Source organism: Nyctereutes procyonoides, unplaced genomic scaffold (assembly GCF_905146905.1).
Source record: "Nyctereutes procyonoides isolate TBG_1078 unplaced genomic scaffold, NYPRO_anot_genome, whole genome shotgun sequence".
NCBI lineage: Eukaryota > Metazoa > Chordata > Mammalia > Carnivora > Canidae > Nyctereutes > Nyctereutes procyonoides.
Window position 1 is genome coordinate 5,771,766 of NW_026575135.1, and position 15,872 is coordinate 5,787,637.

At 56.3% G+C, this 15,872-nt stretch overlaps 1 protein-coding gene across 3 annotated transcripts in view; it reads left to right on the forward strand.

The window, feature by feature from the left end:
* AKNA (AT-hook transcription factor) overlaps positions 1-15,872 on the forward strand; it is a 51,586-nt gene that overhangs the window by 21,515 nt on the left and 14,199 nt on the right. For all 3 annotated transcript variants that reach the window (XM_055302558.1, XM_055302560.1, XM_055302557.1), the window contains exons 5-13: positions 5,185-5,341; positions 6,009-6,151; positions 8,929-8,988; positions 10,971-11,098; positions 11,582-11,789; positions 13,004-13,158; positions 13,269-13,469; positions 14,257-14,503; positions 15,426-15,532. In XM_055302558.1, coding sequence (XP_055158533.1) covers positions 5,185-5,341; positions 6,009-6,151; positions 8,929-8,988; positions 10,971-11,098; positions 11,582-11,789; positions 13,004-13,158; positions 13,269-13,469; positions 14,257-14,503; positions 15,426-15,532 — 1,406 coding nt within the window. The remainder of the gene's footprint in view (positions 1-5,184; positions 5,342-6,008; positions 6,152-8,928; positions 8,989-10,970; positions 11,099-11,581; positions 11,790-13,003; positions 13,159-13,268; positions 13,470-14,256; positions 14,504-15,425; positions 15,533-15,872) is intronic.

The window sequence follows — 15,872 nt, forward strand, 5'->3', positions numbered from 1 at the left end:
TCTATTACCGACCAGCTGTGTGACCCCAAGCAAGTTTCTTGGGCTCTCTGAGCCTCAAGGGAGTAGCACAGAGTTTCTGCTGGGCTCCTGGTGCTTATTTCCTGGGCCTGATCCCTCCTGAATGTCTCCCGCACAGCCTCCCCCTCACCCCCTGACCCTGTGCCCAGGATGTAGCAGGGGGAGTGTGGAGGGGGAAATCCATCCCCCCACCACCCTGCTCAGCCCCCACCCTGACTTGGGAGGAGGCTGTGAGTTCTCACTTGGGACCTTCCCCTTTCTGGGGGTGAGGCAGGAAGTGGGGCCTGTTGCAGCCCCTCGTGGCTTCCTGCTTCCGCCACCCCCTCTTTCACCACCAGGCCACAGAGGAGGAGGGGTGGGGGCTGAGGTGCAGAGATGCAGACCTTCCCTCTCAGGGGCCCCCACCTGGCCGGCCCCTGTCCTGCTCTGGGACCCCTCCCCTGCCACGGGCTGCTCTCAAGCCTCTAGGGGCACTTCTGGGAAGTGTCCCCGAGACAGCCAGTGGGCCGAGTTAAGAAAATGGAAGAGGTCCTGCTCTAGGAGCTCTTCTCCTGCGTCCCCACACCGGCCTCAGGACGCAGCAGGTCCCTTCGATCCTGGCCTCCTGGGGTGCATCTGTGTAGGGGGTTGATCAGACCTTCCTCCTGGGAGCCAGTGGGTTCCCCCTTCTAGCTCTCCAAACTACGGAGCCAGAGTCTGGGTGGGAGGGCAGGGGAAGCTGGAGAGGATGTGGGTGCCTCTGTGAGGCACCCTCCCTGGATGGACCATGCTCACATGGCTGCAGCCTCCTAGAAGCTCCGTGGAGCAAGGCCCTGGTGATCAAATCCAAACCCTCAGCTCCCCCATCTAACAAATTGAGAATTTGGTCCCCCGGGAGGGGCCGGGGCCTGGGCCGAGGCTGCCAAAGTTCAAGGTCAGGGGCAGAGCCTTAGAGCATCACCTCCCTCCCTGTCCTCCTTGCTTCTTCCTTTACTCACTTAAGAGAACGAGCCAGTATGTGGAAAGCGCGTACCAGGGCCTGGCAAATGCTCCCGAAGAGATGGGGACCGTTCTTCCCTGGAGAAATATGGACATGGAGGTGTTTGGTCCACAGGGCAGGCGTGGACACCGTGGGAGCACAGCCGTGGTGCCTCTGGTCATGGGTGCTCCCCAGCCTAGGGGGGACCCGGAGTCTCCCCATGGGCGGTCACCTTGTCCTGGCTGGTGACCCAGACCCATCTCTCGTGTGTGTCAGGAGCAGCGTAGGAGGGAAGGTGGGAGAGGCTGGGAACGGTTCAGCACCATCTCACTCACTCTCACTTTCTGGAAAAACAACCCCTTAGTTTGGGGGTTCTCCTCAAGAGAAGGGTGAGCCTAGGTCAGCTAGACTCTTCCAGAAGCAGGATGACTGTCCCCCGGCCCCCCAGTCTCCCAGCTGCCCTGGGGAGTGGTACAGGCAGGGCTCACCATCGCAGTGGGCTGAAGAGGACACGGAGCCCAGGGGAGGCCTACGGGGCCGAGGGGGCCTGGCTTCCAGGGGGCTCTTCACCCTGCACCCAGTTCGGTAGCGCCTACCCTGAAGACTCCGGAGACTCCTGAGTGGCTTCCTGCTCAGAGCCCTTCCCAGGAGGGCCAGTTCCTGCAGGCAGGAGTGTCACTGCTCCTTCATACTACCTGGTGGGAGTGGACTCCCCAGGGACCTGCTGAGCTGCGCCCCCCCCCCAATCTGCTCAGAGCGCAAGGGGGAGGCTTGGGGCCACGTGGGAGGGAGCAGGCCGGGAACATTGCCCTCAGGACGCCCAGGCCAGCCCAGCAATGGGTGGGGACGCAGGGGAAGGGGACTGGCATTCACGGTAAACGGGTGCCAGGCCCCAGGCTAAGTACTACCAAGGGGACCTCGCTTGAGCTTCCCAAGAGAAAGCTGAGGCACAGCCAAGCTGTGGTTTGTTCAACACCCTACAGCTGGTAAGGGATTAAACGTTGGGGGATTAAACCTATGTCTGCCTGATGCCACAGTGGGCGCCCTTGTCCCCACGCCCGCCCGGGTGAGCAGGACTTGGCTGTGGCGCTGCGTAGGTGGCCGAGGCACGCGGACGGGGTGGGGGTCGGGGGGCCTGATGATGCCAGCGCGGGAGCAGCAGCAGCGATAGTGAGGTTTACTGACCACCGTCCTGAGTGATTTACCACTGGGCGCGCGGGCTCGGAGAAGCTCAGACCTGCCCATCGCCAGCAAGCAGGTGCCAGAGCCGGGCTGGAGCCCAGCAGCCTGGCTCCTAAGCCTGCCGTCAAGCCCACCCTCTTCTAGAAGAACCAGGTCTTGCAGCTGGGGAGGCTGCCGGAGAGTCCCCAGGCCCGGCTGGGTGGGGGCACCACTGGATCCGGACCCAGGGCTGCTCAGGAGTCACTGCCAGGCTCCAGCTCAGGGCCAGAGTTGGTGGTGATCTCACCGAGGCGCTGCCGCGCTGTCACCTCCCCCCAGCTGTCCTTGGGCTCAGCTGCAGGGGCATCTGGATCAGGGCCAGACCAGATACTCCCCCAGAAAGAATTGGGGGCGGGGAGTGACATAAAGCTGCTTTTCCTAAAATGTGCGTTCTGCTGACCACTCGTGGTGGGTCGGGGAACCCGCTAATGGAGGTGGAGGCAGGGGGCCTGGAGGTTAGTCTTCAGAGGAGTTGGGGAAGCATTTCCTCTTCTCTCTACCCCCCCTCCTCGCCCCATTCATAAAGCCCATTAGCATTTTAAAGGCTGTGAGCAGCCCATCTGTGCGGAGACTAGCGGTTACTTAACCCCGCGTCTCCCACACTCGCTGGTCTACTGTTCACTGATTAACCCCCCTGAGGGAGCTGATCCAGCCCCAGGGAGCTCCGCGGGACACCCTGCCTTAAAAGGGGTGCCGGGGGTGCTGGGCGGGCCTGGCTACGGCCAGAGACAGATCCCCCAAAGGGAGGGGCCTGAGCAGCTTCGAATTACCCACACTCACCGCCCCCTTCCCAGCCCATCCCCTGAAACAGCCCGGTCCTGTCACTCCCAAGGTTGGGCCTTGGTGGGCCAGGCCTGAGGCTGGGGGAGGGGCGGGGTGGGCAGGTGAGGCAGGCAGGAGGGCTGGGCTTTCCCCAGATTTGGGTCACCCTGGGAGGAAAGGGGTGCTGATGGAAAAGCCCCCACAGGCGGGTCTGAGCAGATGGTGGAGGGGATTATTAAAATCCAGCTTTGTTCTCATCAGAGGCTGGGTCTGAAGGAGGGGGAGGCGGTGGGGGCCAGGCCATGCTGGGCCATTGTCCCTCACTTTGGAGTAGATTTTTCTGCCACAGCCCGGACGTGAAGAGCAGCTTAAGCAGGGAGAGGCTGCCTGCCAGGGGGCTAGGGAGCGCCCTTCATCAGGCATACCCTGGGGCAGCAGGGGGCAGTAAGATAAGCTGCCTGACCCGCTGTGGGGCACTGAGGGGAATAGCTTTTCCAAGGACCTGCCTCCTTGATGGCTGCATAAATGACAATGGTGATGGTAATGGTGATATGATGATGAAGATAATGATGATGGTGGTGATGGTGATGATGGTGATGGTGATGATGGCTGGGGTGATAGTGATGATGGTGGTGATGATGGTGATAATGGTGATGGTGGTGATGACAGTGGTGATGATGGTGATGGTGATAGTGGTGACTGTGGTGATGGTGATGACGATGGTGATGATGGTGGTGATGGTAATAGATGGTGATGATGATGGTGATGACAGTGGTGACGATGGTTATGATGAGTGGTGATGGTGATGATAGTGATGGTGGTGGTGGTGATGTTGGTGATGGTGATAATGGTGATGGTGAGTGGTGATGATGGTGATGATGATGGCGGTGGTAGTGATGGTGGTGGTGATGGTGACGATGGTGGTGATGGTGATAATGATGGTCATGGTGAATGGTGATGATGGTGATGGTGATAGTGGTGATTGTGGTGATGGTGATGATGGTGACAGTGATAGTGGTGGTGATGGTGAGTGGTGACGATGATATGATGGTAAGTGGTGATGGTGGTGATAGTGATGGTGATAGTGATAGTGGTGGTGATGGTGATGACAGTGGTGATGATGATAATGGTGATAAAGACGGTGGTGATGGTTATGACAATGGTGATGACGATGGTGATGATGATGGTGACAGTGGTGATGATGGCGATAATAATGGTGATGTGCAGTGATAGTAACAGCAGTAATAATGGTGATGATGAGTGTGAGGGTGGTGGCTTCTGTTTATTGAGCTCTCACTTTGTGCACAGAGAATTAGCTAAATCACCTGTTCTAGGACTCGAATGTGGGCAGGGGTAAGGCCCAGTGGTCATTATTTTCAGCTTTGTGGGCCAAACAGCCTCCGTGGTGATGCCTCAACCCCACTGTTGTAGCATGAAAAACCATGGACAATACATAGGCAAGGACACCTGTGTCCACTAGAACATTGTTTCCAAAAACAGACCATAGTTTGCCAACCCCCACCCTGGACCACCGTCCGCACACGGTCTTCTCTAACCTTGGCCTCCCCGGCCATCAGCCTGATTCCAGATGCTCCCTCAGACACTGGGCTGCTTACCATTTGAAGTCCACCCTCCAGTGCTGGAGACCTGCGACAGGGGAGAGATCAGCTAGTTCACTTGTTGGTTTACTCACCCATTCAAACAACCATCAATTGCTGTTATTATCACTGTGATAATTATGATTGAAAATGTTTTTATTTATGAGAAATATTATATGGTTGTAATTATAATTGCAGCATATGAAATACTACATTAATTATCATTGTGGTTACATTGTAAATTACTGTAACAAATATTAAAAATTACTAATATGGAAAACCATAGACCTTAGGGTCACAGCAGGATTATAATCTCAGCCCAAGGATTTATAGCTGGAGATTTTGAGTGAGAGACTTAACCCGAATCTCCGTTTCCTCTTCTGTAAAATGGGGATGATCGTCCCTGCCCTGCCTCCCCTTCAGGATTGCCGTAGAGAGGATGGAGCGGCATATAAGTCCTTGGCCCAGTGTTTGGTTCCCCACCCAAGGGCTCCACTAAAAGTAGTATTTATCATTACGAGGCATGTTTGTTGAGCGCCTAAGTGATGGTGTGAATGAAGGTGAGGCCTGCTGTGGGGTTTGCTCCAACCCTGACTTGGCTTTGCTCATGTCTCCCCTCCCTGACAGGTGAACCTGTACTCGGACCCGCTTCAGCCCAGCCACAGCATCCACACAGGGACGATGCCCCAGGGGACCAAGGTCCTATCCTTTACCATCCCACAGCCCCAGTCGGTGGTACAGTGGTCAGGCCCCACCGAAGCCTCACAGATCTCTGGGGCCTCAGGTGAGTCTGCAAGTGGAAATGGGACTGGGGAGCCTTCTGCCTGTTTTTCTGCTCTGGGGGCACTTGGGTCACCTTGGGGTGGCACTGGCTTCAGGCCAGGGGAGGGAGGGAGGCGAGGCCCTTCTCTGGGACCTATGACTTGAGGAGGCCAAATGGAGATGTGGAGAGCATCTTACCCAGAGCCGGAGCAGCCTGGGGAAAGCCCAAGCTCTGCACTTAGCGGTTGGGGGATCTCAGGCCCAAATGCGTAACAGAGGACCCCACATGGGGGCCAAGGCTTGCCGGGTGCATGATCCCAATTAATCTCCACATCAAGCCTTCTGACAGTTAAGGAAACTGAGGCTCGGAGGGGCGAGGACATGCTGCAGGTTACACTGCCGCAGGGGAGCAGGGAGGATGGGGATTGGAACCCGAGTCTTTCTGAGTTAGAGCCTGAACTACTGTGCGGGAAACCAGAGGCCTGTGTTGGCTCCAGCTATGTGATCTGGGGCAGACCCAGACCTCATTCTCCGCCCTCCCCCGTGCATGGAGTCTACACCGCGCAGCCTGCTTCTTGGGGCCCCATGTAAAGACAGTGGAGGGTGTGTGGTGTGGAGGCGCGGGGTTAGGGGCTCAAGCCCAGGCAGGACAGCTCCTGGCCCCCGCGCTAACTGGTGGTGTATCCCAGGGTGGCCGTCCGCTCAAGGAGACCTGAGCCCCTGCTCGTCTGCCCCAGCGTGGCCCGCGGAGAACCCAGGCAGCACCCAGGACCAGCCCTCAGCAGCGCGGACCCAGGAATTGGCTTCTTGGGCCAACCAGTTCCTGGCCAAGGTGAGGACCACCCCAGCCTTCCCCAGGGGGCACACAGGACTCACCCCGAGAGAGCAGAGCCTCAGCCCGCTTGAGGGAGAAGCTCTCCGCCAGGCTGGCTTGTCCCTTCCCTGCTGGGGGGATCTTGGCCATCTCGAACCCGTGAGGCTCTCCCCCGGTTTAGAGCCCCCGCCTTGTCACTCAGCGCGGGGTCTAACTCCCTTTTTTGGCCCCGTGTCTCATCCGACTCCCTCCAGTTGTGCTTGAAAGCATCTCCCGGTTCACACACATACACCCACCCCCACCCCCACCCCCACCCCCCACCCAGGGGAGACTCCCCGCTCTTTTCAGGATTCTGGAAGGACAACGGATCTCCGCTGTACCTTTTCATCTTCGGCGTAAATCACCCCACTTTTTTAGCTTATTCATTACAGAAATCAATTCTCAGTCATTTGTCAAAGGGCCTTTATGTTTTCACCAAACAGTCCAAATAACTGGGAGTTGTTTGCAGGTCTATTTATAACCATACACTTGGCCTTGTGCCAAAAGCGCTTTAAAGGGGCTGAGAAAATACTTGCATTATAACCGTATTCCGGAGACGGAAGTCTGGAAACCAGGGCCAAGGGGAAGTAAAAGTAGAAAAAACTAGTGTGAACTTAGCGTAAAGTGACGAAACAAAATGCCCCGTCGGACCCTTTGGCAGGTCGAGGTTTGGCTTTGAGCTTCCTAGCTGTCGATGCAAAAAGGGAAATGCAACAGTTACACATATTACCATGTCCATAAAACAGTTCCCTCAGAGAAATACCGCCTTGCTTTTGTTCATTTATTTTTCTGGTAAGTTTTATTGAAGTAGAATTCATATGTCGCACACTTTGCTCCTTGGAAATTCATACTTCAGTGGGTTTCGGTGGACTCAGTCATGCAGCCATCCCTACAAGTCACTCTACAAACACTTTCATCCCCCCAATAAGAAACTCCCTATCCATGAAGCGGTCGCTCCCCCACCCCCCCGCCCCAGCTCCTGGCACCTGTGCATCTACTTCCTGCCTCCAAGAGTTTGCTTGTTCTGGACATTTCCCATAAATAGAGTCACGTAATATTCGTCCTTTGGTGCCTGGCTTCTTTCACTGAGCAGAACATCTTCAAGTTCATCCATCATAGTAACATGAACAAGGACTTTTGTCTTGTTCAATCACCACCATTCTGAGTCCCGTAACTGGAGGGATGTTGCTTCTTGTCCTGAATGTTGTTTTTTTATTTTTTATTTATTTATTTATTTTTGAATGTTGTTTTTTTAAAGATTTATTTACTTATTCATGACAGACACACACACACAGAGAGGCAGAGACGCAGGCAGAGGAGAAGCAGGCTCCATGCAAGGAGCCTGACGCGGGACTCAATCCGGGACCCCGGGGTCATGCCCTGAGCTGCCGAAAGCAGACGCTGAACCACTGAGCCCCCCAGGCGTCCCTCACCTGTTTCTTTTTTACATTTTAAATATGTCTACTAGAAAATTTTATTTTGTAGAAAATTTTAAACTTCAGGGCTCCTGGGTGGCTCAGTGGTTGAGTGTCTGGGCGTGATCCCGGGGTCCTGGGATCAAGTCCCGCATCAGGTGCCCTGCAGGGAGCCTGCTTCTGCCTCTGTGTCTCTCATGAATCAATAAGTGATATATTAAAAAAAAAAAAAGAAAATTTTAAACTGCATATGTAGCTTACATTATATTTCTGTTTTATATGTCATATAACTTATGTAATATCACTGTATCATATCAACTTCTATATTATATTTTGGCAGTAACCTAGAGCTTTCCTAGAAATCCCAGAAAGCCCCAAATCCCCTTGGCCCCTTTTTTCCCAGTTAAAAAAAAATTTTTTTTTTTGCCAAGGTAATAGATGCACATGGTAAAGACCCTCACAGAGTACAAAGCGCATATTCAGTGAAAAGTCTCTTTTCCCGTACTTGCCTTTCTCTTTCATGCAAAAATGTTCAACACACACATACGTGTTTATAGAAATGGTCACATGAGTATGTACGCTGTGCTGTACCCTGACTTCTCTAATATGCTGAAGTTGAATATTTCTGGGCAGGCAATGAATTCATTTTGTTCAAAGTTCGAAAGATGCATATAGTAGAAATGCCTGCTCCCGCCCCTGCCACCCAGTTCTCTGCCCCGGAAGCAATGAGCGTTCAGTTCCCTGCCTCCTTCTAGAGGTCGTTTATAATCTACAAGCCAACGTGTTTATATTTGTCCTTTTTAATTCTCGCTATATTTTACACAGATGGTAGCATAGCATAGAGCCTGGCCTGTACCTTGATTTGACACTGAAAAGTGGGTCTTAACTTATAAGAAAGCACCTGCACCTACCCCTTCCTCTTCTTGATGGCTGCATACTATTCCACAGACAGGCTTTTAGATGGTCTCCCGCTGCGCCCCAGTGATGCTGCAGCGAACAGCCCTGTCTCGTAGGTCTCCACGCACACGAGTGAGTGTGCTTTGCTATTGATAAATTCTGGGCGGCTTCGCTTGGATGTTTTTCAAAGGCTACTGTGGCCGAGGCCAGTGGTGGAGTCAACTTCTGGCATCCGCCTTTCCGCGCTTGGCAGGCAACCCGCACCCGGAGGCGGGACCCAGCTCCCCGTGCCAGATTGTGAATGTGACTAAGTGTGTGTGTGTGTGTGTGTGTGTGTGTGTGTGTGTGTGTGTTGCGGGGGTGGGGTGGGGGTGGGGGCCTGCAGGACTCCTCTTCCGGGGTCTGGATTCATGGAGTGTGTTTCCTTCCCCTCCCAATGTCCAGGTGGAGTCCTTCACAGGACTGCTGCAGGCAGGACGGCTCACGCCCCAGGACCAACTCAAGGTACTGCTGCCCCCTTTGGGAGATGCCCTTGGAGCTGCCACACAAGGCAACCGTCCGGCTCCCCTGGCCGAGTCTCTGAGGCCTCGTCTGCCACGAGACAGGCCAGAGAATCCCAGACACACTGTCTCCGTTCAGAGCAAACAGCCCCGGCGTGGCTTGTCGTGATCACGGTCGTTGTATCACAGTATTACCACTTCTCGGGCAGTGGTGCTGGCGTGCCAGGCGCTGTGCAAGCCTTTGATGCCCTGATTTCATTTTCTCATAGAAAGCCGGTAAGGCAGTTACAGTCATCACCCCCATTTAACTGGAATGGAATGGGGCGACCCCTCCGGCGACTGGCAGGCCGCTTAGCTTATAGGCAGCAGAGCCCAGACCCAGGTCTATCTGTTTCCCGAGTCCAGGGGGGTCATCGCTACCTTGCACCGCTTGCTGCGGGGTATCCTGCTTCTCAGCAACCAGAGGAAGTCTCTCTCTCTCTCTCTCTCTCTCTCTCTTTTTCTTATTTCTCCTTATTATAAAAGTAATTGCCCAATATTTGAAAGCCAAGGGGAAAGGGGGAGGAGAGCCCTAATCCAACCCTTATTGGCTTATTTCCTTTTGGACTTCGGTATTTCTGGGTGAACTATCGTCATATGTAGAATCTAGATTTCTGCTGTATCAGCCGGGATCCTGGGAAGAAGCAGGGGGAGCTCTCAAGCTGGGAGTGAGGGGGTCCGTGAAGGGGCCGTTAGCAGGGCTGTGGACGGCATCGGGGGATCTGACAAGAAACAGGGGGGCTCGGGGACCGGCTGCTCCCTCCCAGGTCTCTTTCAGACCCCACTGGGGGCACAGAGGAGGGTGGGGGGAGGTGCCGAGGCGGGGCAGAGAGGGGCAAATGCAACACCCCTGGTTTGTAATAAATACTGCATTTTCACCACGTCATTACTATGTTACTAATGACTCTGTTACCACGGAGACATCATCTGTTTTCCAACTGCAAAATGTGCGCTATGTGTCACAGTATCTCAGTGAGCAGATGAGCAAGGACCTTGAAAATCAAAACCATGCTTTTTCCTCCCCTCCGTCTTAACTCCCCCCATACCCGGGGAGGTGGAGAGCTGCTGCAAGAGCAAGCTTCCCCGGGAGCGAGACTTGAGGTGGCCCTTGCACTGTCTGCTGTCCTCATAGAAGGAGTGGGATGGGGACGATAATAAGCCAGGGATGATGATCCGACCTCCCGCAGTTTTAGCCGTCCGTGAGCTATCACCACCTTTGCTCTGGAGGCCCAGCATCATCGTTTGGCCCACGAGCCCTGAAGCTAGAGCCCCCGGGTTCAAACCCCGATTACAACTTGCTCGCTCACTGTGTGACCTTCACCAACTTGACCTCTCTGCGCCTCAGTTCTTCCTCTTTAAATGAAGATGATAAGTCACCCCTCTCACTAGGATTGTGTTGGAAATTAAACGAATGATGCAAAGCGCTTTAGCACAGAGCCTCAGCGCTCGCTCGGTAGCCGTAGCCTGCTGTTACCAGTATGGTGGTGATAAGATCACCTGTCGTGACAGTCTCGAAGGATTTGGGAACAGACTGACTCATGTTCCCAGATCCACAGTTTTGAAACTAAGCCTGAGGATCCCTGGTCTCTCAAGAGCTGGGTCCTTATGGGGACAGAGTGATGGCATATTTGCCACTATGACCACCATGAAACATCAGAGTACTTGTAGCTCTGTCCAGGAGACACTGGTGCTCTCTGGAGCTGGGACCAAGGCTCCACGCCGTGCCTCCGCCTTGCCAATCTGATGGCAGACAGCTAGACCGGGGCGGGCAGGTCTTAGGGTCTGGACTCCACCCTTCCAGGGACCTGGGAGCCCAGAAGATGGGTCTCTGCCGGCCACCCCTAGCCCCCACCCACCACCATGAGCTAGCTATCTGCTTCACTGGATCGCAGGGAAAGAGCCCAGCGGGCCTGGGCACTCAGTCCTTCTGGCCTGGTCTGGTTTCAGGGCTTCCAGCGCCTGAAGGCTGCCCACGCAGCCCTGGAGGAGGAGTACCTGAAGGCCTGCAGGGAGCAGCAGCTGGCCCAGCCACCTCCTGGCTCCCAGGGGATGTCTGGAAAATTCGATCCTGGCAGGTACGTGCTAGGGAGGGAGGCCGCTGGTTCCCTTGGCCATGGAGAGGGGTGCACTTCATCCTCATGATTCATACACTACAGGAAAGGGAGATACCCTACCCCGCTTAGCAGCATAGCCAGGTCGGGGGGACACCTGGAGGCTGAGATTTGTGTCCTTTTAGACTCACTGCAATGAGATGTGACCTTGGAGATGAGACCTGACAGGCCAGAGTGGGGAGGGATTAGCCAAGGCCCCACAGCCTGCAGGTGCACGGGTTGGGGGGGGGGAGTGGCGGGGGGGACTCAGGTAGAGGGCTCCTGGTGCCCAGTACAGTTCCCTTTTCACCTTGTTGTTTCGAGTCCTCCACGTAATCCAAATCAGGGCGTTAGGTGGCCCCCCCTGGGGGTATCCTCTGGGGTTTCTGCCCTGAAGCACGGCCTCCCCGCCCTGCCCCCCTGGGGCTGCTGTCACAGGCTCCGGGCGCTGATGTCTCCCCGTTCCAGGGAGCTAGAGGAGGAGATATTCCAGCTGGGAATTCGCCTGGAAGAGCTGAAGGACCGCATGGAGCAGAAGCAGCCAGAGCCTGAGCGAGCCGGGTCGGACTCGGCACCGGACAGCCCCCCAGCCACCACGTCCCTGCACCAGCCGGCCGACCTGCCCTCTCTCTCAGGCCCAGGCCGCACGCCCGCCGGCCAACCCCGCCGCCCTCAGGTACCTCCCTCCCAGCCATCCTGACCGTTCCTTCTCTTCTTCATTGATTGACCTCCTCACTACATACTTGCTGTGAATTATGTACCAAATGCCAGCACGCGTGGCACACGGCGCAGCAGGGGAAACAGCCTGTGCAAAGACCCTGTGGCTCCAGTATGGAAAGCGAGGGGACTGCTGTCTGGGAGCTGCGGCCGGAGAGGCAGGCAGGGGCCCCATGGTGTAGGGGCCTGCGAGGCAGGGCAAGGGTTTGGCCTTAAACTCTGCTGGGTTTCTCCAGCAGGGGGTGTGAGAAGAGGGTGTGCAGGGAGGGGGGGCGGGGAGCAGGGAGATGGAGGCTGTGTGTGGACCTGAGCGAGGTGTAGAAGGCACGTTCGCCTGGCCTTGAGGTGCTGGTGAGAGGAAGGACGGGGGCAAGGGATGGCCTCCAGCGTCCCTGGGGACTGTTCAGAGATCAGGGCACTCAAGACAAGGGCCATGTGCAGAAGGGACTTTTAGAAGTCTCTCCGGCCCTCGTCACCCTGCAAGATGGTGAACTTCATGGTGTTGTCGAGCAGAGTGAGCGTCCAGCAGTCACACCAGTGACAGTAGTAGAGTCTCCCTGTCTGGCTGCCCTACTGCACAGATGTGTCTGTCAGGGACGGAGCCGGAGGAAGGGCCAGCGTGGTGGGTGAGGTGGGCAGACGGGGGGCTGTGCGCAGGCTCCCCCACTGGGGAAGGTCCCCCCGGGGCGCTGCATGCACTAATGGGCGAAAACCCAAGCACATCATCCCGAGGGGTCCCGCGCTCCCCCAGGGATGGTTGTTTTGGAGGCTGGGTGTCCATATCGGGATGGAGCGGGACAGGAGAGGCGCTTCTGTGGGAGATCTGGGTTCAAATCTCAGCCCTGCCCCTCGCCTCTGCTGTAAGTTCAGGCAAATCATTTGAGCTTCGGGTTCCTGTCTGTAAAATGGGTTGTGATAGCCGTCGCTGCTGGGCGCATCATGCAGTGCTGTCTGGACAGAGCCTGGCGGGTAGTAGATGTTCAGTTAACGGCCCTCGGTAGTAAAGATCGCACAGTCCAGCCCCTGCGTTCTGCACACACGTGAAAGTGTGAGAGGGTTGGTGAGTCTGACCTATTGTCGGCATCCAGCATGAGCCTGGTATAAGGCAGGTCCCTAAAACAGTAGTGTTAGGTTATCTGCTACATCTCTGTCCCTCCGCCTTTCTGGTCCCAGCCTGACGCCGCCAGCTTGGGCCTCTGTGTGTCGCACGGGAACGTGGAGCTTAGCGCCGCCAGCAGTGAGGTGGAGGACAGGCCCCTGGGCCTCCCGGCCCCACTCAGGCACAAGGAGCTGCAGGTGGAGCAGGATTTCCATGGCCTCCTGGAGCGGTGAGTACCAGGACCAAGGCCCCGGCGGGGGGAGTCCGGCCCCGAGAGCCAGGGACTGGATCTTGGCTGGCTCGCTGGACCGAAGTCATGTTCCTCTCTGTGCTCTGTAGGTATCTCAGCGTGAAGTCTCTCCCAGAAGCCATGAGGATGGAGGAGGAGGAGGGGGATGAGGCGGAGGAGGAGGAGGACGGCCAAGACCGTATCCTGGAAGTGGATGGGCCAGCTCCAGCTCCGGGAAAAGCCGAGGCCTCCAGGATCCCCATAAGGCAGCTCCCAGCCCTGGCTGAAAGAAGTCACAGGGCCCCCCCCAAGTACGTCAGGGAGCCTCCCCGACTCGTCCACGCACCAATCCCAAAACCCCAGGGGTGGTAACCGTTGTCATGAGCTAGACGGCTCTCCAAACGGTGGGACGTGCCCACCCGGGACAGCGCTTGCAGTGATCTCGGGTGGCGCGGGGCAGAGGCAGGGTTGGATGGGATTACGCTCCGTTGCAGTCTCAGGCCCTCCAAGCTCATCAAGGAGGAAGCTTCAGTGCTCGTATGTCCTTAGTGCCTCTCTTGATCTTCCTTTTAAAAGAAAAAGAGAAAGAAAGACACAGAACAAGGGAGCAGGCCTCGGGCCCAGGGCCTCTGGCCGCCAACCAGATCTGTCTAGAAGAGAATAATACCATTTTCATGTTTCTTCCGTCCATTTCCGGAGTTCATTTCTCTTTGTCACACGAAATAGACTGATCTTCCATTTCTAATGAGGCCCTAAGCCTTTGAGTAGTTGGAAGTTTATAAAAGTGGCTGAAGTCGGGAAGGGGGTACCCAAATTCCTGAAGCCTGAGAAATGGCACCGTGGCGCATTTGTTTCCCACACTGTTTCCGTGGTGGTGTGTCGGGTGGGTTTCGTTGGCCATCCCCCTTTTACGTGAGGTTCAGAGCGAAGTGGTGCTTGACCCAAGGCCACGCAGCTAGAAGATGACAAAACCAGGGTGGGTGGGCAGGGGCGTCTGGCTCCACAGCTTGTGTCCAGAGCTGCTTGGCTCCCAGGACTGGGCTGCACCCCGGCTCAGAGTTGGTGTGCCTCCCCGCCCCCCCCCCCCCCCCCGCCCAGGGAGACGGTGGAGCAGTTGGGGTCTGTAAAGCCAGCAGGCTTCCATGCATCCGCGGCCAGAGATGGCTACCTCCAGGGCCTGGACAAAGCCGAGGCAACTCCTCCAGGCCCTACCCGGCCGCCCCGCCCCCGGGCCACCAGGACTGCAGCATCCCACCAGAGCAGTCTGACCAGCTTAGAGGGAAGTGGCATCTCTGAGCACCCTCCGCAGAAGTCTCTGCACCAGGCTGGGGGGCCTCACCTAGAGGTAAGCATCTGCATGGGGCATGTATCTCCCGGAGATTCTGCCCCAGGGCCTTTGGTCACACCCTTCCAGAAGGCCTGCTGCTCCCAATCCCAGTCAGTTATAGTTCTGCCCAACATTCAGGACTTATGCCCAGTGCTGCCTCTTTGCTGGGGCTCCCCCTACCCCTGTTGCCCTGTCAGGAGCTCTTGCTTGTCCTCCAAGAGCTTGTGGCCCATTGTCTGTATTTCACTGAGTCTGATTAGTGCAGATGGGGGGGGGGGTGAGGGGCAGTCCTTGACTCCATGGCCTGTTTGTGACATTTGAGCAGCAGTTTTTAAACTGTTGGGGAGCCACAGATCACTATGGAAATGTCACTTATGCTGTGATCCTCCCATAGAACTGTGCATCTACATGCCTGTGTACACACACATGCACACACACACATACACCTGTAGTCCGAATGACCCCATGGTAGGAAATCTGCATTAGACTGTGAACTCCTTGAGGGCAGGCACCTGTGCCACCTGTTTGTATCTTCCCTTAGACCCAGTGTTGAGGGGGTATGCACGTTTGATGAATTGGGCACGGGCATTTCTACAGTCAGGACCATGGCATTCCAGGCCCAGGCTGGAAGACCTGTGGAGGTGTGAATCACATCCCCAGCGATGGGCCGGCTTTCTTCTTATCCTTCCCCTCTTCCTCAGCTCGGGAAACCTGCTACAGTGTCCTTCCCAGGGCCTCGAGGGCCTCGGGGAGGCAGGACTTGCTCAGGGTCCTCTGGGGCATGGGGTCCCTGCTGTTGGCCTGAGGACCCTCACACCCCAGGGCCTGGCTGCCGGGAGCTGGGCCAGCCTCCCCGCCTGCCTGTGAGCCTCTGGAATGTGAGGCCCAGGCCAGGACTCAGGCACATTCCTCAGACTTAAAGGGACACTGCCTCCCTCAGGAGCCCTGGATGGCGTCCCCCGAGACAGACAGCGGCTTTGTGGGCTCAGAAACCAGCAGAGTGTCGCCCCTCACCCAAACACCAGAGCACCGGCTCTCCCACATCAGGTATCCTGGGCCCCCGCCACCCCATTCCCCATCAGCATCACACATGGAGGGGTAGCCTGGGAATCAAGGTGCCGTGAGCCCCAGAGCAGGGGTCGATGGTCTGGGCATTCTCAGAGCCCTCACCTCATCCCCCAACCATGGTTCCTTGCCCCCATCTTATCAATAGAGGGGAGCCAAGGTGCAGAGACAGGAAAGTGACTTGCCCAGCGTCACTCAGCCAATCAGCGGCACACCAGGGAATAAGTATTGTTGAGTGAATGAGTGGATGGTGAAGGAAGATCTACAGGAGGGCGGCGCGGGGTGAGCAGTAGACGAGGATAAAGGGCAATCGGGGTGACTA